The sequence below is a fragment of the Nymphalis io genome, chromosome 8 (assembly GCF_905147045.1).
Source record: "Nymphalis io chromosome 8, ilAglIoxx1.1, whole genome shotgun sequence".
NCBI classification, from domain to species: Eukaryota; Metazoa; Arthropoda; class Insecta; order Lepidoptera; family Nymphalidae; genus Nymphalis; species Nymphalis io.
Genome location: NC_065895.1, coordinates 11,220,505 through 11,246,065, shown reverse-complemented (window position 1 = coordinate 11,246,065; position 25,561 = coordinate 11,220,505). Strand labels below are relative to the sequence as shown.

Sequence of the window (25,561 nt, the reverse complement as noted above, 5' to 3'; positions counted from 1 at the left end):
TTAATAATATGACGCATTTTATTTGATAAAAATGAGGATATATAATATATCGTAATTGTAAATACGATGTTGTCGTCGGTTCTTTTCGATAGAATCAAATTACGTGTTGGAACGATTATAGTTTAACGTTTAATTAATCTTAGCAAACAAAAGAAAAAAATCTTAATAAAAAAAAGGTGGAGGTTCTAAATTCAACGGTTATATAATTTTTTAAATAACGAATTATAGGCGCTTGCCGTTCAAAAGAACCACCTTTGTAAAGTATATCTTATTTGATTGGATTAAAAATATATATTTTTTTCATAATATAGTAAGCCAAGCGTTTAGTTTGTATTGCTGTACTCCAGGTTAAAGAATGAATTAGCCTGTGTAAAAGCACGTATCTTATAACTGTTTAAAAAGTTTTTTTTTTACTTTAGTACATTTAAATACTTCTTACAGTGCCAGTTCTTGTAAGTGACCAATTACCATCAGGGTGTTCCTTGTGCAAGGCAGCCTTTGAAATAAATCCATTTGACTGTGAAATATAATTTAATAAATATCACTTTATTCTTGTTTCTTATCATCCATATATAAAATTTAAAAAAAACCTAGTCAGGTGATTTTATGTATTAATATTAGTCAAATGATTTTGCACACCGCGTTGCTACACTGAAAAACTCATCGTTTTCCTTATTTCTAAAAACAATTATAAGGAATGTTAAATATTTTTACGAAGAACTATAAAGAAAAAAATAAATAGTTATCTTTCATTGTAATAAATTTCAAATGTACACTTAAATGTTTCTATAAAAATTACAGCGTTTGTTTATTCTTTTAAATGTTTATTATATGCTTGTTTGTTCGAAGTACGAATACATATCTAACATTTTTCAAGTAGCAATTAACCCAAAACGAACCGATCCGTAGAATATCTGGATCTTAAACAAAGTTCGGACGGTGAGAAAGCTGCATTTATCGGATGAAATTCTGCCATCTGTGTATCTTAAGTCACAATAGAGCAATATGGCGGAAGTACCTCTCAACCATTTCCTTAAAAGGAAAGGAAGGAAGAACTGCGCAACAGTGAGATATTTATTAACAATTCATGTACTAACAACTAATAAATAAATGCGTTATAATAACATTTTGGCAATGTAATACTCTTAAGTGATTAATTATGATGAAATAACACAATTTTTTGTAAAAAAATAATTAATGATTCCTTTTTTTATGATTTACCTTTTAAATCTTTTGTATTCTCGTAAACGTAAATTGAGTATACTCTTATAGTTTTTATATAACTTCGTTTCCGCATCAGCCATATCTAGTTGCCCATACATTGTGTACATTGTCTGCGTATGTAGCAGCAAGACGACGAATGCGAACCTTGGAGTCTCTACTTTTGGTGCATTCATTTAAAGAGTATGAATAAAACAATAACTGTCGTCACTTAATAAGATGTTCCATCATTTTAATTTATATATACTTATATAACGAAGCGAGAAGATTAATCTGTATATAAATGAATGTACGTATAAAGAAAATATTATTAAAATTAATATATTCAAGAACGGAGATATATTTGCCTTAACAGTATATCAGAAAAAAAAGCCGAGATGGCCTAGTGGTTAGAACGCGTGACTCTTAACCGATGATCTTGGGTTCAAGCCCGGGCAAGCACCACTGAATTTTCATGTGCTTAATTTGTGATTATAATTCATCTCGTGCTTTACGGTGAATGAAAACATCGTGAGGAAACCTGTATGTGTCTAATTTATTTGAAATTCTGCCACATGTGTATTCCACCAACCCGTATTGGAGCAGCGTGGTGGAATAAGCTCTAAACCTTCTCCTCAAAAGGGAGAGGAGGCCTTAGCCCAGCAGTGGGACATTAACAGGCTGTTACTGTTACTGTTACTGTATATCAGAAATGTTAAATATCCAATCCGATAGTATATAAAGTGTGTAATTAAAAGCTAAAATAAAAATTGTATTCGATATAAGTGTTTCTGTCGGTGTGAATTGTATGTATACTTTACAACATACAAAGATGGGAGGAACAACTAGTAATTCAAAAAGCTGCCAGATAAACGCGGCAGACATCGGAAGTTTTCTTATTTGTGATATAAAACAGCTGTCTTTTTAAGTACTGCGTCGGTTATAAATCATACCGCTGTGTACACAAGTTTGTCGTCTGTATGTTCGTGAATGCATTTTATCATCCAGACGTTGATTTTGATTTCTGGAATGAAATGTAGTGTTCCTTGAAAGGAATCGTTCTTCGAGGATATACAAGAATAAATATAAAAGCAAAAGATTTACGATGAGTGTTATGACAACACTGAACCAATTTATTATAGAAATAACACCAATTAATATAGCAGTTGAATATGAAATCTTATTCAAAGAATCAATAATCGGCATCAAGTAATTTATCTAACCGACAAATTCAATACCCATTGAATAGAAACAAAAAACAATGAGTAGGGGTCTTAACCTGTCGATATTCAATATGAAAGGTTGGGAAGGCACGTAGCCTTGCAGGCAACCTGCTGAGGTCACATGCCTATTCTCAGCGCATAATAGGCGAGAGATGACAGCTGATAGGGCCCTGTCAAGTCTAGGAGGCTGACAGTCTCATGCCACGATACATCAAATACTCAGCTATAATATATTAAGGAAACAGGAGCGAAAAGAAACTGATTGCTTAAACACTGTTTTCATTTAAAAATAACAATGCATTTCATAAGACGTGTCTTTTTTACACTGCTTAACGATCGACGAAAAAAAAACAGATGGGAATAGCTGCTCAGTCGCTGACGCATGCGGAATAGATTTTTAAACATTCATCGAAATAGCATCTAGTAAAAAAGTAAAAACAGTTGATAAAATTATTTGTAACTTCCGCTCATTGCTACAGCAACAACAGCAACAGAACAATGTAATACACGGAACAATCTCCAATAGGTATACTGACTTGTCAAAAATCTGGTGAATCATTGCATTCCAAGTTCGATCCTTGCCTATACGATAACGCTTTTTGTCAATAGTTAGTCCCCGAGAACGTCAACAATGCTTCAAAATGCCGACCATTACCGAACATAGCATTGCCTTGCGCAGCCGCAATTCTTTTATTAATTATCGTGGCCAATTGAGTGGAGGATGTGACGCCATGCCGGCGGCATATGCGCGTGACCCACCTGCAAATCGAGCCTGAAGCACGCAATCGCTATTCATCCTTGAATGTTCTAACTTGAAATCATATTATTATTTGTGGACGCGTGCCATCAATGGCCGACCCTATTTTGTCCTCAACATACAATGTTATCGAGTTGGCTTATGATCATCGTTATTTAATCCTGCCTACCTTTTAAAATAAAGGCAAAATTATGGTTAATAATATGGTTATATTATTTATATCAGATAAATTTTTCAAACATCTTTTATTTGAAGTTAACCCGTGTCATTGTCTACTTGTTCCCGGTAATTCAGTTCCATCAAATGAAAATATATTTAGTTTTGTTTAAAAATATAAATTACATTGTAACCTTTACCTTGATAGAAGAAACATAATTTTGAGACAAGTTATGAGCTACGACACTGAGCTGTCTCTGTGCAAGACACTTCAAAACGCCAATGCTTTGAATTGCTTCCACGGCCTCGTGTAAGAATAGTTTGTGTACAGTTCTTTTCATATATGAACTGGTTTTCAATTTTCAAAATATACATAACCTTGACTCGTCATAATCGAAGTGGAAAATCGATTTTTAACACTAGCAATACTTATGTCAAAATATTTAGGTTCAGTGATTCGGTTCATTTATCGTATTGAAATACCAATTTGCAAAGTCTCGTCTATCTTCATAAGATTTATAAAACTGTAAATGAGTGTTATTTTATTGTTTTAAATGAAATAAACCTCACACAGAAATACCTTATTGCATTATAAGCAATTGCATAGCAAGTATAAGTTAGTAATAGTTTATAACGGGTTCAATATTAACATATTATGCGAAATAATAAAGGATGTTGATCGCGTGTGTATAAGCGAAAAGAAACGATTATATATAAATACCGCACTGGGTCTTAAGACTATTGTTTTAAAAAGGTATTCTGGTTTTGAATGTGAATGTCATTAACGAAGTAACTTTTTTATTTAAAAAGGCAAACTGGCAAATAAGCCACCTGATGGTAAGCAGTCACCATCATCACATTAACAATGCCTTACATCGCCATCGAGCCACCAACCTTGGGAACTAAAATTGTATTATTACTTAACAATGATATTTTTGTTGGGCAGTAGAATATGTGATGATTTGATAGAACCTACCAGACTTGCCCTATTAAGTAAAAAGTATAATATTAAGTAAATAAAAGCAAAAATAAGTTATTCTTTAAAGGTCTTGAGAAAATAGATTTTTAGTAGTCAGTGATGTGTGTTCGATGACTCACAGTCAATAATACGATGAGTGGTTCGAGCTGTACGTGTATTACGACACGGGCGCCTAGTCGAGTTTTAAATCTTTCACAACGCAGTGACGCTCCGTAAACAAAACGATTTCTCGCAGTTCGAAAAGCGAACATATATCACAAGTACATCAATTGGGACATGATGATAACCTATAAAACTATGTAATTGCCCAGGGCCCGTACTGTTTATGTATGATTTTTTGACAAACTAATTTTTTAAAGGGTAACCCAATAAACACGTCGATCTCATTCGCCAGCCTACGCCATTATGAGTATTATTTTTTTGCCATATCGTTTTATACACAAGAGCTGATATTTGTGGAACATTTACAGGCTACTTCGTTATAAAGATAAAAAACGAGAATGCAATGCCTATCGGCCTCTACGTGACATAATGAAGGGTACCAATTCTATGTTACACAATCTAGTGCTCACATTTTTAACTCCATAAGTAAGAAATACATAGCAATTAGTTTAGTTCACTCAAATTACTTTTTAGAATTGGCACAATGATGATTGCTTTTATACTAAATAGCTCGCCTTTCTTTGATATGTATACTTCACATTTCAACGGTTTCGTAAACATCGTATATTATGTTGAATTATGTATATGTCTTTGCGACTAAGACGATCATATAAAATATATGTTTGTATCGTAAATTCCAGTTAAGAAACTTGGCTAGGATTGCAAGGACAGCGTAGTAAACAGTTTTATTTCGATATATTTTTCTTTTTTAAGAACAATTTTGAATCAATTTGTCGGTAAAATAAACAATGAATGGTGGTAGGGCTTTGTGCAAGCTCGTCTGGGTAGGTACCACCCACTTATCAGATATTCTACCGCAAAACAGCAGTACTTGTTATTGTTATGTACCGGTTTGAAGGGTGAGTGAGCCAGTGTAATTAGAGGCACAAGGGACATAAAATCTTAGTTCCCAAGGTTGGTGGCGCATTATCTATGTAAGCGATGGTTGATATTTCTTACAATGCCAATGTCTAACGGCGTTTGGTGACCACTTACCTTCAGGTGGCCCATATGCTCGTCCGCCTTTCAATTTTATAAAAAAAAACAACCATGACTTTTTTCTACAGAGTATTTGTAGCACTTCTTAATATTTATCAATGAGTCCAGTTTCTACGTACCTCGTCGCCGATGATCTATTTAGTACTTACCTTGTAAGTAAGTCCAGTCACGTTTCGGTCGCCGGGATCAAACCCGCTTCCGACATCTGACCAATTACTTATCCTATTTTACATTTTACAACAGTCTATATGTCTGTCAGCTCAACGCTTCTGGGAACGGATACCGGCAATCCTGTCTTTTGCGTGGTCACGCGCTAATCTCTTCATGTATTACTAATACACGCAAGCGATTATAGTCTTAGTGATATAAACATAAGGATGTAAATTGTGTGCAATCGAAGGATGGGATAGTATAAGTTTCCATAGAATGTCATGCGACACGCACTGTCACTATAATTATGTAGTTGAACCATCTTGAAGATTGTGGTCGGTGTTAATTTTTACCTGAAAATAAAGGTGTGTTCATATCTGTTCATTTTTTATCACGCAACGATTATTACTTTTCATAGAATTTATTTCTTAATATCATATTATAAATTGTAATTTATAAAAAAATCATTAATTATTTAGAAACCTTACATTTTTTAGATTTGAAATCATAGAAAATGTCAACAATTATTTTGTCCAGTTAAACATATTTGAAAGTGTAAGCGAACTTTTGCATTTATTTCTAAAATAAGATAGAGTTATTCCTTTTTAGATAACAATAATAATTGTACGTTTGCTATCGATTACGCAAATTATGTATACTATTTTACATTAAGGGCACTAAGAGATCCTTATATAGCAAAACAAGAGGAAATAAAGAACAATAACAAACAATAGGTACTCCCCAGATGCGAGCTCGACAAAAGCAAGTGACCACAAATTGCAATTACTGTATCGAACTGTAAGCGAATACAAATGACACATGTCCTCTTTGACCGCTCGCAATCATTGTTTTATACAACGCACACTGAAACACTTAATTAGATCCAAACAAGAGTGCAACTCTCGATAGTACACAAACATAAAGCCGCGTTCCAACTGGCTTTCTTGAGGCAAAATAATATATCCGATGTATCAAACCTTATCGAGCGAATTGTAATAAGGCCTATTCCCAGTCAGTTATTTGAAATTCACGACCAATGTGCACGCAGCGTAATGCAACAGCGACCACATGGCGGTCGCATCACTTGCGCGCGCGCTGGCAGACCGAGTGTCTGGCTTCTGCGAAATGCGTATGTGCTTATTATACACGTGTCGTTGACTCTTTAAGGAAATAGATGTACGTCACACGTATCTACACTTTCCTTGACGCATGTCAGCACCGGAAATTCCAATTAAATATGAGAATATTCGTATTGGTCCCTTTCCAGAAAGTACCACCAAAAATCAACGGGAAGATGTAAAAAAGCATACGAACTGTCAACTAGCCCATTAATTTTGATTTTCAATTTTGAAACACTAATTTAGAAAATAAATAATCATAACACATGATAAAATTAATTTGCCTTGTGGCTAAGCGCGCAATCAACTTCCATTGGAATAAACTAAAAAAAATAATAATAATGAGCCACTATTGAATTATAGTAAGCTGAATTTAAAGACGTACTTTACAGTTCCAATAATATAATCGAAATTCCAGATAGAGATTTGTAGTTGCAATCATCTTATCCCGCGATCGCCTGTCCATGCTCATACGCACGTTGCAATGCGCGTCCATCCGCTGCCGGGGTGAACGACCTCATTGCACATACTGCCAATTACCATACTCATAGAATTGCTAGAAATTACTCACGTGCCAACTTGCTTATTGAAATTTTGATACGTAGTAATTTTCTGTACACGTGAATGAAACTTTTATCGAGTCTAATTAGACGTTACTTCAGAAAGACGGTAATTGTTGATTGTTATATAAATATAAACAAATCTCTCGCCCAACACATTATTACAATACCTCCTACATAATATTATGATTTACACATAAGGTATGTATGTATGTATGTATGCTTTTATATAACTTAAGCATTATCAAATAGTTAAATTTTATTATAAATTTATATAAGAACTCATTAGATAACTCACTACGTTTCTTTGACTGAAATAACATAATTATAATTAAATTTTAATAAACAATGTAACTTTTAAAATAGTTCAATAGTTCTATTTATACCGTAACAGCCCGTGAATGTCCTACTGCTGGGCTAAAGGCCTCCTCTCCCTTTTTGAGGAGAAGGTTTGGAGCTTATTCCACCACGCTGCTTCAATGCGGGTTGGTGGAATACACATGTGGCAGAATTTCAGTGAAATTAGACACATGCAGGTTTCCTTACGATGTTTTCCTTCACCGTAAAGCACGAGATAAATTATAATCACAAATTAAGCACATGAAAATTCAGTGGTGCTCGCCCGGGTTTGAACCCACGATCATCGGTTAAGATTCACGCGTTCTTACCACTGGGCCATCTCGACTCTATTTATAATGGTCCTAAAATTATCCTCAAGCTCTTTAAATATGTCCATACATCCAAGTTTTTTTTTTTTTTTATAGAATAGGAAGGTGGACGAGCGTATGGGCCACCTGATGGTAAGTGGTCACCAAACGCCCTTAGACATTGGCATTGTAAGAAATGTCAACCATCGCTTATAGCCAATGCGCCACCAACCTCGGGAACTAAGATTTTATGTCCCTTGTGCCTGTAATTACACTGGCTCACTCACCCTTCAAACCGGAACACAACAATATCAAGTATTGCTGTTTTGCGGTAGAATATCTGATGAGTGGGTGGGACCTACCCAGACGGGCTTGCACAAAGCCCTACCACCAGTAAACCGTCCAGTTTATTTATCACGATAGATATCGCTCACGTGTCGCATCCAGGAGATCTCAATTTCCGCGTCAAAAGACTCGTTCGATAAACGAGTGGGCTGACGGACGGTTGCCAATTATAATGGTTTACTTTCTATGGCTAATTGCACATTTGCTCGAAAGCGTACCGTGAATCATACTCGTACTCTTGGTTGCTCAAATTGTCGATCGGCTATTGTCGAATTACACGCAAGTTTCATACAAACATTTTGAATACCAACTATATGGTTGTATTGTTAGCTGTAAATATTACTCTAGTGCAAAGATTCTCAACCTCTCTTTTTGTTGCTTTTAACGATTTCAAAATTTGTCAGCACACAAAGAAATATATAAGTTTAAAAATTATTTACCTACACACACTGCGTAAAATAGATTACGAACCCGATCAAATTTTATGGATTTAAATATCTATTCATTTTAAAAGGATTTTTCTTTTCAAATCATATTATTTAATAATATTAACATAATTATATCTTAAATTGGCGGTACACTTTTAGAATTACGCGGCACACAAAAGTGCCGCGACACAGTGGTTAAGAATCACTGCTCTAGTGAAATGACCCAGTGTCATTATCTTATCCGCAGGTTTTGTAAAAATATATTCTTTAACGTATAGATTCAATCTATATATCCTAATGATGGGATATAAAATCATTAACAAAATTTCCAAATGAAAGTTGGCTCCAAGCAAATTGCCGGACTACAGTCTGATAAACTGTGTCTACTCAAAATAAATGGTAAAAGCGGAAGACAATTTGCTGTAAGTAGTAACACAACAAACAAGTCCTTATTGTACCAAGCCTACTCGCATGATATGCAGCTCAATCCATCAAGCTGTTCGATTGATGGATGACATTAGTATTCCAGAAAGAACATGCAACGCGCATGTTTTTAAATTTTGAATTTGGAACACTCACAGTTTTACTTTTAATAATTGAATAACGTTTTAATTGCACGCATTAAATTCTATATAAATAATAAATAATCTAACCCCATGTTTGTATTGCTAACTTCAAGTAGTACACTGCCATTTTAAAGTGCAATATATTGATAAGGTAAGCTTGTAAAAATGCTTTTTTTCTAAATAATTTACAATCAAAATCAATACAACCTATAAATATAATACGAAATGAAAATCATCTGCGTGTATAACGTCCTACTATGTTTTCTCAGAATATACTATTTTTTCTTTTCTCAGTTCATTTATTTTTATTTGTACAAAGGCATAAAATACAATGTCTCAATATAAATAACTATCTTGTTATAAAATTAGCACGAGTTTCAGCGCGAATGGTTTTCTTCGAGGCATCGGATGCGCCTCCCAAGTCTTATTGTGAATGTAGGTTACATATTCTCATACAAACACAAACAACGATAATTACACCGATAATCGTCTTACGGACACGCTTACACACTTATGGAAATCGAACTCTACTTTCTTTTGTTTTTTTTTTATCAATATTAGTAGGCCTCGGCTTATAATTAGACGGCCTCAATTTTATCAAATTACAACAACTTTATACACAATACAATGTACAAATAGATTTAATGTTGATAAACATTTCTTGATTTATTAACTCTGTATATTAAAAAGAAAGTCTGCTTCGTTGGTTTAGCATCACGTACGGGTTCAAAACCTGGCTTGGATCGTAAACAGTTATTAGGTTTTTTTCTCGACTTTATATTTTAAAGAAACACACCTCGGGTATGACGATTGCCTTCAAGCTATTTCAAATTAAAATATCATGTCATTAACCTTATTGTAAAACATAATAGTTATACGTACCAGTGATAAATTATTGATGATCAATAACCAAGTGTAACGATTATTTAAGCCGTAGACTCTGCCTATCTCTTTGGTTTATTCGCAGTGCTGTCCCATTCGCCCAGAAGAGTTAGGGGAATAACACGGGCTCTTTGTTGTGGCACACGCTTGTGCGCTATTGTATCTCCTGTGCATGCTAGTTAGAATAAAAACCTTATTTATTTCTAATAAAATGAATATAAAAAATATATATTTCCTTTCACAAATTTCACATAAAATATATTAAATTCAAAACCCCTTTTAGGAGTGAAAATTTTTTGTTATGGAACATACAAGTGTATCTTACAAAAAATACAGTAACAATCTTTTAAACAAATAATGAAAGAAATCCTATTGTTAAAACGAACTTTGTTTTTAGATTCTGTACCTTTGATTCATATTCTATACCCAATGAATATCTTTATTGACATATGAATATACGAGTCATATCTAGGTTAGTTTCACATTATAATAACAACATCAAAAGAAAATTATTTTATCACTTCACGCATTCGAGCGAACTGAATGAAAATTCCTCAAAATTCGACACTCTGTTTATATTACTTTTCTGTATATCCATAAATAGATTTAAATAGGCTGTAAAATCAGATGTATTAATAATCTGACCTAAATGTTGGTATGACGCGCGTACCTGACGTAATACAAGGAGCCACATGTATCTATGCGAAACGAGCTCATTTCATTCGGTTTTGTTTAACTGATCTGATTTCGGTTACGATATACCATCGTAATGATACTGAACCGATTCCCGTAATAGTACTGGGTCAATTTGCATCTACATAATTATTTGCTCCGCGCAAAATATTTACAAGGCTTTCCATGGACGTCTTCTTTACTCAACACGAATTGTATCAAAATAATGCGTGAAACATTATAGCTTGATATCAGATTTTTTTTTTTGATACAAATTAATTTTCTTATGACATGCACGGGGCACAACTCTCTCAATCCGTCATAATGCATATGACGGACATGATGAATCGGGCATAGGACGAAACGTTTTAGATTTTATTTCCAATACAAAGGATTTCTACACTGCCAACTTCCTAACATGGAGCTGCTTTTTTGACAGCAAACGTCAACTTTTTTACTTACCCGACCCGAGATATGATCCAAGGCGTCGTAATCAGCAGTCTTATAAGTTACTCACTAGATCAGTAGAATATTTATATTGACTTAGTATTAATACATAAATTATATGGTAATAGTACGACCCGTATGTTTTAAGTACTCCAAAATTGATAGATTGCTATTCTTCATTGCATGAGTGTTAGATGAAACATGCTTTCTACTTGTATCTAGATATTGCGTAACTGCTACAAATTAGGTTCCGAATAATGCTTTCATACACTCTTAGACCAGACAATATTGCATCATACCTACCAATTGTAACATAGTGTGCAGACGAAAAAAAACTTGGTTTACTTTTGATATAAAAACTACTTAGATAACAACGTATAGATTTTGTTGTATAGAAATGAGAATTTCAACGAAATTATTGTCATTGTTCTTGCTGGCGTATTTTCTATCTGCAGTGTCGTTTATTTTGAGTAATTTTGTCTTCATCGTTGATGATCTGAGTCACTGTATCCACAAACAACTTTCATTGTTTATTCGTCACTAAATAACGATATTATATTAGTAATAAATAATTATGTTCAGTAGACGCAATACGATTATGAGACAGCTGCGGTGAGTTACGTGAAATGGTACAAATATTACGGAAACAGTTGGCGCTAATAAGGTAATAAGTTGATAATGTTGGAGGAAGAATAGTGTTACACTACAATCATAAATCAATAGAAACTTACTGCTTTGATCGATCGATACCAAACAGACTTTCGCTTATGATTTTAAGACGATATAACATTTTATTATTAACGCACCAAAAATGCTCTTCATAATTTTATTTATTTCTATAACAGATTTCTTAGAGAATTCTAAAAAACAGATCCACGGTATGTTTCTAATTCAAGAAACAGATCACGTTTTCGAATAGATTTTATATTGTACATCGGACGAGTTTTTGTAAAAGCTAGTGTACCGTTAATTGCTTGCCAAATATATTGACCAAATTGATATCTGTGGCCCAAATTAGGAGTTCGGCAAAGTACCGATAGGTGGGAGTGGTAGGTTATTGCACTTAATGGTTCACCGGATGAATTCATAATGCCCTAAATTGGTGTTCACTAAAAGTGCTTATTAAATATTACCGATCAGTTAGCCAAGGGGTTAAATTAGGTTATTGATTGATTCTTATGTAAAAATGGGCTTAATTTTAAACCATAAAAAATAAAGGTCGTTGAGGATACAATGTGACCTTTTACGCCCGTGTAGATCTCAGGTCTATAAATTTATAAAGGTCAAGGTAAATGTTTGGGCAAGCGTTAGCTAACACGGATACCAGCAGGGGTTACTATAGCGAAATATAATATTTTAACCAACAATATATTATCCAAATATTTAAGTGCTTTTTTGAGAGTACACATTCTTGCCTTATTTAAAGCCGTGACGAATGAAATGTATTTAAAATAATAATTACAAATTCCACGAAATTTTTTGGCAAGATAAATCGTCTCTACAAAACGAGGATGCAAAAGTGTCACTTGCCACAGTTCTACTAACGCTGATCTCTTGCGTCCTAAAAGCGACAGAATTCTTATAGATTGTATTAGTATCTGTTCTAGGAACAACATTAAAAAGGATACAAAGCGAATTTGGAGCGGAAGCCGCATGTTTAGAATATTTTAAGTTTTTTTCTCTGAAATTATATGTCTTATGCTTTTTAAACACAAAATAATTTATGTACCAACAAAAATATAAGATTTCTTTGCCTCATAACATAACGGAAGTCCAAAAAAAACTAATTGATATAAGAACAATATATAACTGTAAAACTAAATACGTAAGTACACAACGAAGGTACATAGAAGATAGAAAATAACACTATAAATCCTAAACCGTGAAGTGCAAAGGAAAGTATGACGAATCAAGATTATTACGACGCCTTCGCCGACGCCGCAGAATATTTACATGATACCCATTCAACTCGTCGTGTTTACTTTTATAAAATCACATCACAGCTTTAGATTTACTCTTATAACTAATCTTAATGACTTGCTGATGACAACCGCGCGCCATAAAGTAAAACGATAAACTTATAATCTGTTACGTGTTTAAAGTCATGTTATGTCATTATAAGATTTTCGTTGTTTAAATAAAAGATTGATATTTTTGAATTCCTTAATAATTTATTTTCTTTGCATTTATTTCCACAAAAAAACGCATAATAGACTATAATAAAAACTAAATTAAGAAAGTCCAAACAAAATTAGAAAAGTGAAATTTAAATACATTTAGAAAAGTGGCGCCGAAATAACCTCATCGTACAGAACGACTCGTCCGGAAAAGACGACCAATTTTCTAACCGTGAAAACAACAATTTGGCAGACGCCTCGGAGTCTGTACGCGAGCACTTTCTCTGCGCAGACGCAGCTCGACGCGCCATAGTCCTTCAGGCGAGCGTGAGAGCCGCCCGCCCGCATCCAAGTCGTGCGCTTAATGCTTATTCATTTTTTTTGTTTTATCCGAAAAATAAAAACATTACTTTCGGGAAGAATTTTTTTCGGAAATAAATAAAATATTCTCTCACCCGTGATCGGATTACCGAAAAAACAAATGCAAGTGATATATCTTCTCGATCTACGTCAAACTAATCGCCTCGCGTAAAACATTGCGATTGCCGAAGAGACCTTACACGTATACGAAGTTAATAAAATTAGTGAGTGATTTAAGCGGCATAGAGACAATTATAATACTATATTATTACTAATGCCAAGCGTTGACAATGACCGAGACGCATCGCGTTTGGCTTTGATGCGAGTGGACTCCAGCCAAACCATGACGCTCTGGTACACAGACATACTGGTAAGTTTCATTCGTATTGCGTTTATCGCTGAGTAAACATTATTTTATTGCTCAGTCGTATTTTTAATAGTGAAAAAGTTATTTTACGGTTACGCAGTCCAGTTTTCCGAAACGTTGAAGTACTTCGTAAACAATTTCTGGTACAATTGTTTAAAATGTAATCTCAACGTGTACTGTTAGTGATGATAGCAATGTTTATACAGGTAACGTAACGTTAATTTCGTGACATAATTCTATTGTTTAGTTTTATGAAGCGCATCCGAATATAGTTTTACAATAATGATTTTCATAAAACTGATTGTGTAAATGATAAACAGGCAGTGATTAATGAACATTAGGAAAAAATCTTACAAATAATTCGAGAGTTAAAATAGCTAGTCGACGCTTATGGTTATGCTTTAAATTTTAAGTGATAAATGGGAACAGAGCTGTGTAAATACTAATATATATAAAGTTGAAGAGTTTTTTTTTAGTTTGATGGCGCTAATCAACGGGTTTGAAAAAATATATTTGTATTAGAACATTTACTATGTTAGCATATTTATTAACAAAAGTAATAGACTATATAACATACGATCTAAAGGGCGAAGCAGTAACATCTTCGCTGATTATACAGCTAGGAGGACCAATTATATATTTTAAATGATAATTATGGTTTAATTTTTATTTATATTGGTTTTTTTATATTAACAAGAAATTCATATAAATGTCTGTGTTGTAATTAATTCGTAAAGATCATAACGACTCGTTTATCGATGAACGATTCGTTATGGGCGTCAATATTTCTAAATTTACGATTATCGAAAGGTAAATGACGATGATTGACCTAGAACTCCATCGGCATCTGCAGCTTCAGGCTTTTTGTTGCCTAGATATTTCCGATCGATTACTTTGCAAGATTTTTTCTTGTTTTGTACAACTTTCTTGTAATTAAGAAAAGTTTAGAAATAGGATCGAATTAAGATCATTTTTTAATCTACCTTTTATTTTATTATTATATACGTACAAAGTGAGTTGCACCTATTTAATGGTATTACTACTACTACTAAGAAACTTAATAACATCCAGATGAATGCTCCACAGCTAGTCTCCTATTCTATTCAGAGTATGATGTTTATTCTACCATATATGGTTAACACTTCTTACGATGCCAAGGTCTAAGGGTGTTGGTTATCAGGTGGCCCATTTGCTCGTCCGCTATTCTATAAAAAAAAGTTCTTTGTTCTTTATGCACTTTCGTAAGGACATACTATTCATAGGGTATTAGATCACGCATGTATAAATTTAAACAATACGTTTCAGATAAATATTTCTGAATTGTTTCACTAGTCATTTTATTTTATCGAAATGCTAAAAGGAACTTTGCAACAGACTTTTTAGCTAAGAATCATATTTTCTACTCCGTTGAACCACGGCCTCATGCGGTGACTCCATGATGCTATTTGCACCTTTCCACTTAGAAGCGCTCGTTACATCACCGGACGACATCACAGCTCAGACACTGTCCGGTGAACCTTTAACTGCAGCCTGCGAATAGGTCAAGAACAAAACACTCTCGACATAACAAAGTTTTTTTTCTCGCGGCGACGCTACAAGGAAAGTGTGTCAGACGTAATAAATCTTCGATTCTTATCGTCAGCTGGTAATTTCGGAGACTATCGAAACCATGACTGTATTCTCACATAGTCAAAATGCCGAGGTCTGTGATGGTATCAATGCACGGAAAGTTAATAACGCCACGAGCACGCGTTTGCGGGTAATTATTATTTTATGCTACACGGTGCTCGGAACCGACGTTTACCGTATTTTTTATTCTAAAATTTGGGTTAGACAAAATGAATATTCATTGTTGCACAGTTAAATTGTCATATTCTATGTAATTTAAATATTATCGTATTAAAAAATAGTCAAGTCTATCGTATTAAAAAATAGTCAACCGAAGAAACAAAATAAAATCGATAATAGTGCTATTATTATTACTGTTTGTTAAAAACCATATAACAATAATAAATCCAATACGGTCATAACAAAAGACTATATAAATACTAATAATGTTGCCGTGATACAAGTTATCATAAACACAACCATTTGCACTAACCTAACTTAATACCAAAAACAAAAAATAATAAATGTAACTTTGCGACATTTATGACAACATATAAAAAACTGAAATGAATAAAAATCGTTAAAGAATCAAAAGTATTTGTATATGTGTTATATTAATCGTATCGATAATAATACGAAAGACATAACTGCAATCAAATCATGCGCATGCGTTGACAGGGAAGACAAACAAACTACTCTCGGTTTCATCCTGTCAACGCCTACAAGCGTCTACTTAACGTAACAGTGTCGATTCATTTGTGTTACGTATTAATATCGTGGGAGTGTCGATGCGTTTGACATCCGCTGTAACATTGACCCTGGTTCATAATTGTATAATAAGAAAATAACATAGAAACATTTAAAAATTGTTACGCATAAGAAATCAATCATATTCAATGTCATAGAAAGTTAAGACAGTTTGTATTGCTCTGTGCAAAAATCGCACATTAAGTATTCAAAAATATTATAATTTAACTCGCCTTGTATTAGCTGTTTTAATAAGATTTCAAAAAGAAAGTGAAGGCAAGATGATCTCTAAAGTGCAAGTTATTTAGACGTTGCCTCTTATTTTCGACCCGCGTAACCCACTTGAGCGGCTCATTTGATTAATACCGCTTCAAAATAAAAAAAAAAGTAACAGGGTTGCCATGTTTTATTTTCTTTTATTATAACTTTCATTCCAAATTTAAAACGTTTTAATTAAACGACATTACTAATGCTTAAGGAATGGTTAAAATATCACTTTAACTTTTTTTTTCTCAGTAATTTATTATTTTTATTGAAATTACTTAAGTAAAATAATAAATAAATACTTTTTTTTTTGCAACAAACATTTTGATACAAACATAAAATACCGTATTGAATTACTTCGTCCTGGACTACAGTATTTTCACAAATATCTAAAGATATCTATATATATATATATGTGATTAAAATCCTCGTAATACAAACGCAATCCACGCAGTCTAAAACAAATCGCATCTAAAATATACTTTTGTTATCTTTCACTTTCGAAACTAACACTTCTTCGCTTACAATAAGATTACCGTAATACCACAATATTTATAACATCTTAAGGCCGATAATATAAAAATAAACCGTCAAATCTGTTACACGGTTACATACATAGAAACAGACACCCCTTTATATCAAAGAAATATAGAAAAATAACAACCTTTAGGAGTGCTTATTAATAACCAAGCCGCACCAGTGTGGATTGATTAATGTACTTATTAAATTACAAATACAAATTAATTACATTAAAATTCAGTGGTGTTCGCCCAAATTTAAATACAGAGCCACGAGCTCTATCAACAGTATCATCTCGACGTATTTAATAAAAATAAAAAGTATTTAATAAATAATAAAGTGTTGGCAGCCCTGGCGTTTGAGTCTCTGCATCGCCTGATTCATCTATTCCGTTTCAAAGACATAATGCTCGTAATTAGGGGTGAAAGCACTATCGTGTCACATACATCCGTCAGCGACATGACATTAGAGATTCAAATACCAATTAACATGATACAGCTGTGGTTTCCTTTGTGATGAACAATTCGTGACTATTTATCATTTACTATTTCGTACTGCTTAGAATTAAATCATTTACTATACTATTTTAAATGTACAATCCTCTTTAGAAATATATCTGTTTAGAAATATTTGGTTATATTACTATTACTAGTTTTGGCATCCCTTAAATTTTTTTCTTCTAAATTAAATGTACATATAAAAATATTCTATTTCGTATTCTATATTATAACGTATATTTGATCGAATCGAAATTTAGTTAGGATTCGTCCAGTTCGAGCGTGATTCATAGATATGTAACAAAAACTTTTGCAATATTAAATATTCACGATATATACTACGATAACTATTTATATATAATATGCGTAGCTACAGAAGTTCGCGATATTTGAAATTAGTTAGTACATACAAATTGCCGCACATTTCTTCTCTGCTTACGCTTTTAGAAACGAAAATAGTACCGCGAAACCATTATCGTTCTGGCCCACATTGTCCACTTTGAACTTAATTAAAAAATTGTCTCAGAATGTCAGTGTGTCTCGGAGATTGCGCAATAAATTTCAATCTCAAACACGTCGAGCCATTTAAAAATCTAGACACCGGTCCTTGCCTCGCCGTTATATAAATCATAATTCGAGTTACATTTTTAAATGAACCCTGATAGCGAATCATACTCGATGCATTTAATATTGGCAAAATTAAATCAAGATTATTTTTTCAATACAATTATTGAGTATTAGCTTTCGGCCACAGCTCCGCTTATGTGGTTCGTGACTATGATTGATGTTTAATCGTCATAACGATTAAATCGACAAACTACTCGAGCGCCAAAAACGTTTAGATTTTAGGGAACAATAACGCGAGACAGACAAACTCACTTCCCGATTTATAATATTAGTAAGGATTAAAAGCAATAATATGTTGAATTTGGCAAAGTTTCAGTGCGGAACGCCAATCGCCATTGATGTGACTTTAAAACAATTCAGCCTCGTTCAACAACGAGACGGAATGTGATGGAAATATTCGCGGGGAATGATAATATTGGCTTTGATGTGCCGAAGTTTACTGTAATATTGTGTATAAAAGTGTTGGTGAGATAATTCATTTATAAGTCTATCAACGTTTACAAGAAAATCATCTCGACTTATAAAATTTTATGAATGCACTTTGAAATATATATATATATATATATATATATATATTATATACGAAATAAATAAATATACGAAAAAATACTACTGAAACGTAAAAATATACCGTAAATAATAATTATGCAACCCTATTGCCGATCTTTATTATAAAATTTGGATTAAAAACCTTTTTTTTTTTGAAGCGCTGTCGCACGCTTGAGTCGCACTTTTTCTCATGTTCGCTAATTTTACATTCACCTTGGTGTTATTTGCGTCAGCTTTATAACTGCTGCAGTGCAAATATTGAGATAGTTTATAAAAGAGCGCGACGAAACACACGGAAACATATAGTTCAAGTAGTTAGCCAATCTGCTTATTTACCCAGTATGTATAAACAGTGGCACCTCGTTATGTCTCACTGCTGTGCGAAAGATCTCCGACGTTAAATATTAGGCTTGAAACTGATTCCACAAAGCTAGTATAGTGGCGGTTTAGTAAATATACATGTTGTAGAATGTCCCTCAACACTTGTAGATTTTTTCACGACGTTTTCCATCACAGCTGAGCATGAGATTAATTATAAACGCAAAATCTTCATAAACACATATTAATTTAAACTGTGATTGTTACAGAGCCCCGGCGCAGTCAGCGGCAATGCGACCGGCGCAGAGAGCGGCTCACGAGACGCGCTTGACGTTCGCTACTCGCTCGCCGCCCTCGCAGACGATTATACGAAGCGCAAGCACGTCGTGCGCGTCACTACCGCCGCGGGCGCAGAGTTGCTGCTGCAGGTACTGTATTTTATTTTACATTCTTTTTTTCTACAGGGTTTAAGAGTTCCACCCAAAAATATATCCTGTTTTTATTTGTATAGAATTTTCAGATATACTTCCAAAAAATCGAACCGATTACAACTTACAAGTTATGATAGCATAATTGTAAATAATAGATATATATTTTTAACAATTCTATATCTACATTGTAGGCGGAAGGCGCTGCAGATGCTCAGCGCTGGTTGGCGGCACTCCGAAGACATTCAGCTGAGCCGCCTCCGGGTGAGCCGGCGACCGCACTTCCGCCCGCGCCCGCTTCTGCTCCACCCACCGCCACCACCGCACCCGCCACCGCAGAGTGCCCCTCGCCACTGCCACCGCAACGCACTAAAAAGATCGGCAGGAACAGGTCGCCTACCGGTAAGACGTCCGGAAACAATGTTTATGTTTCCTTTAGCGCGATCTACTACGCGATATACTGAGCCAAGCTACGCTAAATAAACAGTAATATATTAAAAAATAAATAAATTGTTATTAAACCTTTTCTTAAAAGTAAATTATTTATTATAATTCATTATAATCTGGTTTTGATTGCGATCATAGCTTTAAAATATTATAATCTAATGTCGGAAATCAAAATTGCTTGCTTGTTTCAGGTCCCCCGACACCAACTCTCCCCTCGTCCCCTAAGAACAAGACGTGGAAGGGTCGCGTGGCGAAGCAGCTGCGACGCATGCACGGCGGCACGGGCAACGCGGCGCCCACCGTCGTGGGCTGGCTCGGCGCACCGCTCGAGCGCTGCCCCGCAGATGCAGAAAGTCCCTCAGTACCCAAAGCTGTCACGCTGCCCGCTCAGGCTGTCGAGGTATATATATATATATATATTCAACCCATCAGTAAACTAAATCCGATTCGTTTTTGGATATCGAAGCTACAATAGCAAACGAAATATTTTCTTCAATCGTACCTCTAATTTGCTTTTAAAAACCTTAACACCTTCACATACAAAAGCGAGAGTGCACATTTCGACTATAAAACGCTCACTAAAAAGAAAAGCGAACTAAATTGACATTCAAAAACGTTCATTATTGCAGGCATACGGGCTTCGCACGGTGGGCGTATACCGCGTGCCCGGCAACGCGGCGGGCGTGGCGGCGCTGGCGGCGGCGCTGGACCGCGGGGAGCCCCCGCCCGCCAGCGACGCGCGCTGGGCCGACGTACACGTGGCCTCCAGCCTTCTCAAGGCCTACCTACGCCGGCTGCCCGACCCTATCCTCACCAAGCACCTCTACCCCGCCTTCATCGGTCAGTATGATTTTGTTCACTTGTAATATCTGTACTGTGTCCGTGAATATCTTTAATTGATATCGAGTAGAACTGGATAGACATACTTACATATTGCGAATATTTTGATTACAGCGGCCGATCGTTCGCCGGAAAGAGCGCGCGAACTACGCCGTCTCGTTCACGCTCTTCCCCCGGCTCACTATGAAACACTGAAGTACCTGATCCAGCATTTGCGCAAAGTAGTCGCACATTCTGCTTTTAATAAGATGGAGGCAAGAAATTTGGCCATCGTGTTCGGTCCAACGTTGGTCCGCGCGGCCAGCGACGACATGCTCGCTATGGTGAACGATATGTCCAGCCAGTGTCGCATCATCGAGTCCTTCCTGACACACGTGAGTGAAAACCAATCGACTTACTTATTTTATATTTTAATTTATTATTTGTTCGTGGACTTTAGATATAATATGTATGCTTATGGTTTTTAGTCTACTTATCTCATTTTTTACCTGACTGACATTACTTACAGTACGACTGGTACTTCGAGGAGGAGGAGGGCTCCCCACCCGCAGAGCCGCCGCCTGCCTCCGACCAGCTGTCGCCTGCACCCGCACCCTCGCGCGATCTGCTCATACACAACGTCAAGAAGATTGAAGGTACGCACAATATTCACTCGAAATAGTAATCCTTAAGTTTACGTACAAGTTTATCCTTTTACATCCCGAAATTTCGCCAAATGCGTAGATATCCTCTCAAAACGACACTCGCTTCACCCTCGGCAGGCAAAGACGTGTCGACTCGCGACATCGTGTCCTCGATAATATCGGCGGCCAACCGCAAGATGCAGCGCAAACCGCGCAAGAGCGACAAGAAGTGGGAGGACAAGCCGCGCTCGCCCGGCGCCTCCCCCCCGCGCTCCCCGCTCGCCTCGCCGCCCGCCGCGCTGGCGCACTACGACGGCCTGCCGCACTACCTGCACGAGCGCGAGCCCGACAAGTGAGTACGACCAACTCCCGCCTCTACTGCGGCCGTTCCTGTGCCTTTATCTTCTCAAGAAATATTTATAAAGTCATAAGAATATTATTGATTACAATGTTTTATATTTTTTTTCAGAATCGATATGGAGGCGCTCGGACGTGGTCGGCAAGAGATCTCGCGACATGCACACGCGCTGAATAACTTCTCCATCGATGGTAAATGTCGTTCATAAATATTACTGTCTTAGAAAATATAATATTTCCTATTCAAACAACTGTTGTGCTCAATAAAACACATTTGTGTAAAGGTTTATATTATTTGCTCTATTAGGTGTCCGGTACTGACTTCAGAGAGTAGATACAGCAATCCCTTTCTTTTGTCCACATTTAAAGGTATAGGAATGTGAGCGTGCGTGTTGCAAGTGTGTGCGTTTACGCGGACGACTCTGTTAATCCTCGCCATTTACGTTCACTCTTATTTTTTTATTACTGGAATTTCTATACTATTTCAATCTAATAAAGAGTGAACGTAGACGACACCGTGATTCTCATAAATAACTAACTAATGCTTCATAAACAGCGGCTGCTGACAGCACGGCTTGCGACGCTCGTGCGAATCCATTATCGTATCTCGCTGTACATATATACTCAATTCATCCATTCATGTTCGTACATCACCCGACTACAGAGCGACCTAATCCTAACCCGCTTCCTTAATAGATACCCAACGTCCACGGCGACCGAAAGTAATCTTCGACCTTGTTATAGGAACCGGAGACTTGGTGTCCTCTCTCACGAGCACGTTCGACCAGAAGCTGCGCACTCTGAACAACTCCTCGCCGCTCGACGACGGCAGCATCCCCTACGCCGACGAGTGCCAGGACGACAACGAGGAGGGCAAGTCCAGCGGCAGCTCGCCCTCCGACGCGGGCTCCGTGCGCGGGGCTTCCCCCGTGCGCGCGCGCGCCGACCAGCTCAAGGCGGCCTGGCTGCGCTCCGCCTCCTCGTCCTCCGACGAGCCCGACGCGCGCGCCTGGCCGCCCCCGCGCGCCAACCGCCCCGCCGCGCCCCCCGCCGCGCCCGCCTCCCCCGCCTCCCCGCGCGCCTCCCCGCGCGCCTCCCCGCGCGCCTCCCCGCGCGCCTCCCCGCCCGCCACGCCGCCGCGCACCGACGACGACTCCGAGAAGGAGAACTGCGGCGCGCCCGAGAAGAACCTCCGCGACGACGACAAGGACGTCGACACTCGGTCGCAGAACTCGAGCGACGCGCTGCCCGACAACGACAAGGGCTTCGAGCGCGCGCTCTACCCGAACTACGGCGCGCAGCGGACCGGAGCCCCGGACTGCGGCAAGCGCGCCGGCGCCGCCCTCGACTGCGAGGAAACCGAGGCCGGCGACGGCGAGGGCGATCGCGCAAAGCTGAAGCGCTCCGAGTCGCTCAACAGAGATCGCGAGCGCAACGAGGCGCGCGTGCTGCGCTCCGAGAGCCTGAACTGCCGCGCCGAGCGCCCGCAGCGCTCCGAGTCGCTGACCAAGGGCGAGCGGCCGAGCAAGCTGGAGAAGGGCGAGTGGAACGTCGTGCGGCGCCGCGAGGCCGGCGCGTGGCGCTCCACGAAGCTGAAGCGCAAGAACGGCATGCCCGAGCGCGGCATCAAGCGGCGCCACACGGTGGGCGGCACCAAGGACTTCGACAAGGACGGCTGGGCGGCGCGCCACACGCGCACGTCGTCGCCCGACCTGTCGGCCGGCGCGTGGCGCGCCTGGGCGCCGCTCGTGCCGCCGCCGCGCCCGCCGCTCGAGTCGCACGTGTGACGCGCCGGCCGCGCCTTGTCGGATGTGTTCTCGGAGACGCTCGACGAGCGCTCGAGTTCGTCCCGGAGGCGGCTCGTGTGTCGCCCTGAGAGAGGCTATTATTGATTCGATTCATTTGACTGAATAGATTAAGTCACAAATTTCTAAATATAAAATATTGATTAAAATAAAACCAATAATACTCAAAATCCTCTGTAACGCGTGTTCGTATCTCGCGCATTTACAATATCTACATGAATTGATCGATACCGAAAATACGAAATTTTAGATGTTTAACGTATAGTATAATGATAAAAAGCGAAAGTGATTCGTCTGCAATTTTATTGATTGAATAGTGCAATACACATATATTATATTGACAAGAGGAAAGTATACATAGGTGTTACACAGTTTATTAGTGGAAGCGATGATGAACCTAGCTCACTAAATAATGCCAAAGAATGATGAAAAAGGTTTCTATTGAGGAAATAGTCACGCGAAATGTACGACGATGAAAACTAGATTCAGATATCAGTTAGTGAAGAATTTTCTGCTATTAGATGTAAATACAATGAAATATTATCATGAAAATGGACATATTTTCCACTAGTAGTAAAGTTATCGTACAAAATCGTACGCTTTCATGAAAGTCCACAAATCTGTAGAATGACTCCTTTCGTAAATAATGAACTACTTTTGATGGAGTTGCTGTGGGATTGAAAATGACTAAGAGTGCAAAATAAACAGCATAATATTATTAAAAATAAGTGCTACTAGTATGTAATTAATATGAGAATTAATTAGGTGCGCCCGTGGGCTTAAATGATTAAGATAAGTGATAAATACCAGAAAAAAGGTATGACCAGAACATTATAACACCACTATAATAAACTAAGGACTGTTTGTATAAGATTTAATGTAGGTACTCTTGGAGTTTCAAACGTAGAAATGATTTATCTTATTGTATTATTAAAATGTAAAATATACATGCATTACATCACCTACTTGCCTTCGCGTTTGAGCGATATCAATTTATTAAGCACAATTTTTTCAATTAATAGTAGGTAGATATTCTATGAATTCAAAGTTACCAGCTAGTGGTTCGTTCGGCAAGAATTATGATAATCATTTCTAGCTATTATGTGTATATTTCATAGCCTTGAATTTTAAATTATCAAAGGCGTCTTATATTAGTTTGTATTGTAAATAATGATGCTATGAGTTTAAACATGACTATATACAATTTACAAGCTACCCGTAGCGTAGTAACGAGCGAGTATCGAACGTAACAACTACACAGCGATAACGATAGAAGTGATCCCTTAAGCTTTGTAAAAATTGTACATTTCTTTTATCCTTAATTTATATTAAATTTGTTATCGTAGCTTTGTTGAATGCAATTATTTTTTATTGTTTTGTTTATCAAAGAAAAGTATTTTTAGGCTAAATTCAATTGTTATTTATTTACGAAAGATTGAAAACGTGATTCGGCACTTTCTTATATGAAATAAAAATAATAATATTAATTTTGTAAATATTTTCTGTAAAATGATATTTTAGACTTTCGTTCATTATTTTTAAAGAAAATTTTAATACCATCTTTATGTTAAGACGATCTCAAGTTTGTTGAATGTTTGCAAAGCGTTCCTTTTAAAGTTTTATTTGTAAATATATCATTAACAGTAGGAACAGTGAATTTACTAATTTTACATCGTACGTAGTAGTAGAGGATAGTCGACATGAGCGAGCCGGTACGTATAAAAGACATGTCCGCACGGGACAAGCTCGCCTGTCAGTTTACAAGTGAATTGTATTCAAAATAACCTATTCATGCTC

General features: G+C 36.8%; 1 protein-coding gene across 2 annotated transcripts in view; it reads left to right on the top strand.

Annotated features, from left to right (window-relative positions):
* Nucleotides 1-25,288, top strand: part of LOC126769932 (rho GTPase-activating protein 21) — a 310,744-nt gene extending 285,456 nt beyond the window's left edge. Inside the window, exons 17-26 of one of the 2 annotated variants that reach the window (XM_050488935.1) lie at nucleotides 19,534-19,692; nucleotides 19,887-20,094; nucleotides 20,331-20,539; nucleotides 20,769-20,979; nucleotides 21,094-21,353; nucleotides 21,488-21,614; nucleotides 21,741-21,954; nucleotides 22,072-22,151; nucleotides 22,704-23,733; nucleotides 23,815-25,288. In XM_050488935.1, the coding sequence (XP_050344892.1) occupies nucleotides 19,534-19,692; nucleotides 19,887-20,094; nucleotides 20,331-20,539; nucleotides 20,769-20,979; nucleotides 21,094-21,353; nucleotides 21,488-21,614; nucleotides 21,741-21,954; nucleotides 22,072-22,151; nucleotides 22,704-23,733; nucleotides 23,815-23,851 (2,535 nt within the window). In that variant the 3' untranslated portion in view covers nucleotides 23,852-25,288. Of the gene's footprint in view, nucleotides 1-19,533; nucleotides 19,693-19,886; nucleotides 20,095-20,330; nucleotides 20,540-20,768; nucleotides 20,980-21,093; nucleotides 21,354-21,487; nucleotides 21,615-21,740; nucleotides 21,955-22,071; nucleotides 22,152-22,266; nucleotides 22,329-22,703; nucleotides 23,734-23,814 lie in introns of those variants that run through there. The other variant, XM_050488936.1, reaches the window with a different exon arrangement.
* Nucleotides 25,289-25,561: the final 273 nt, after the last annotated feature.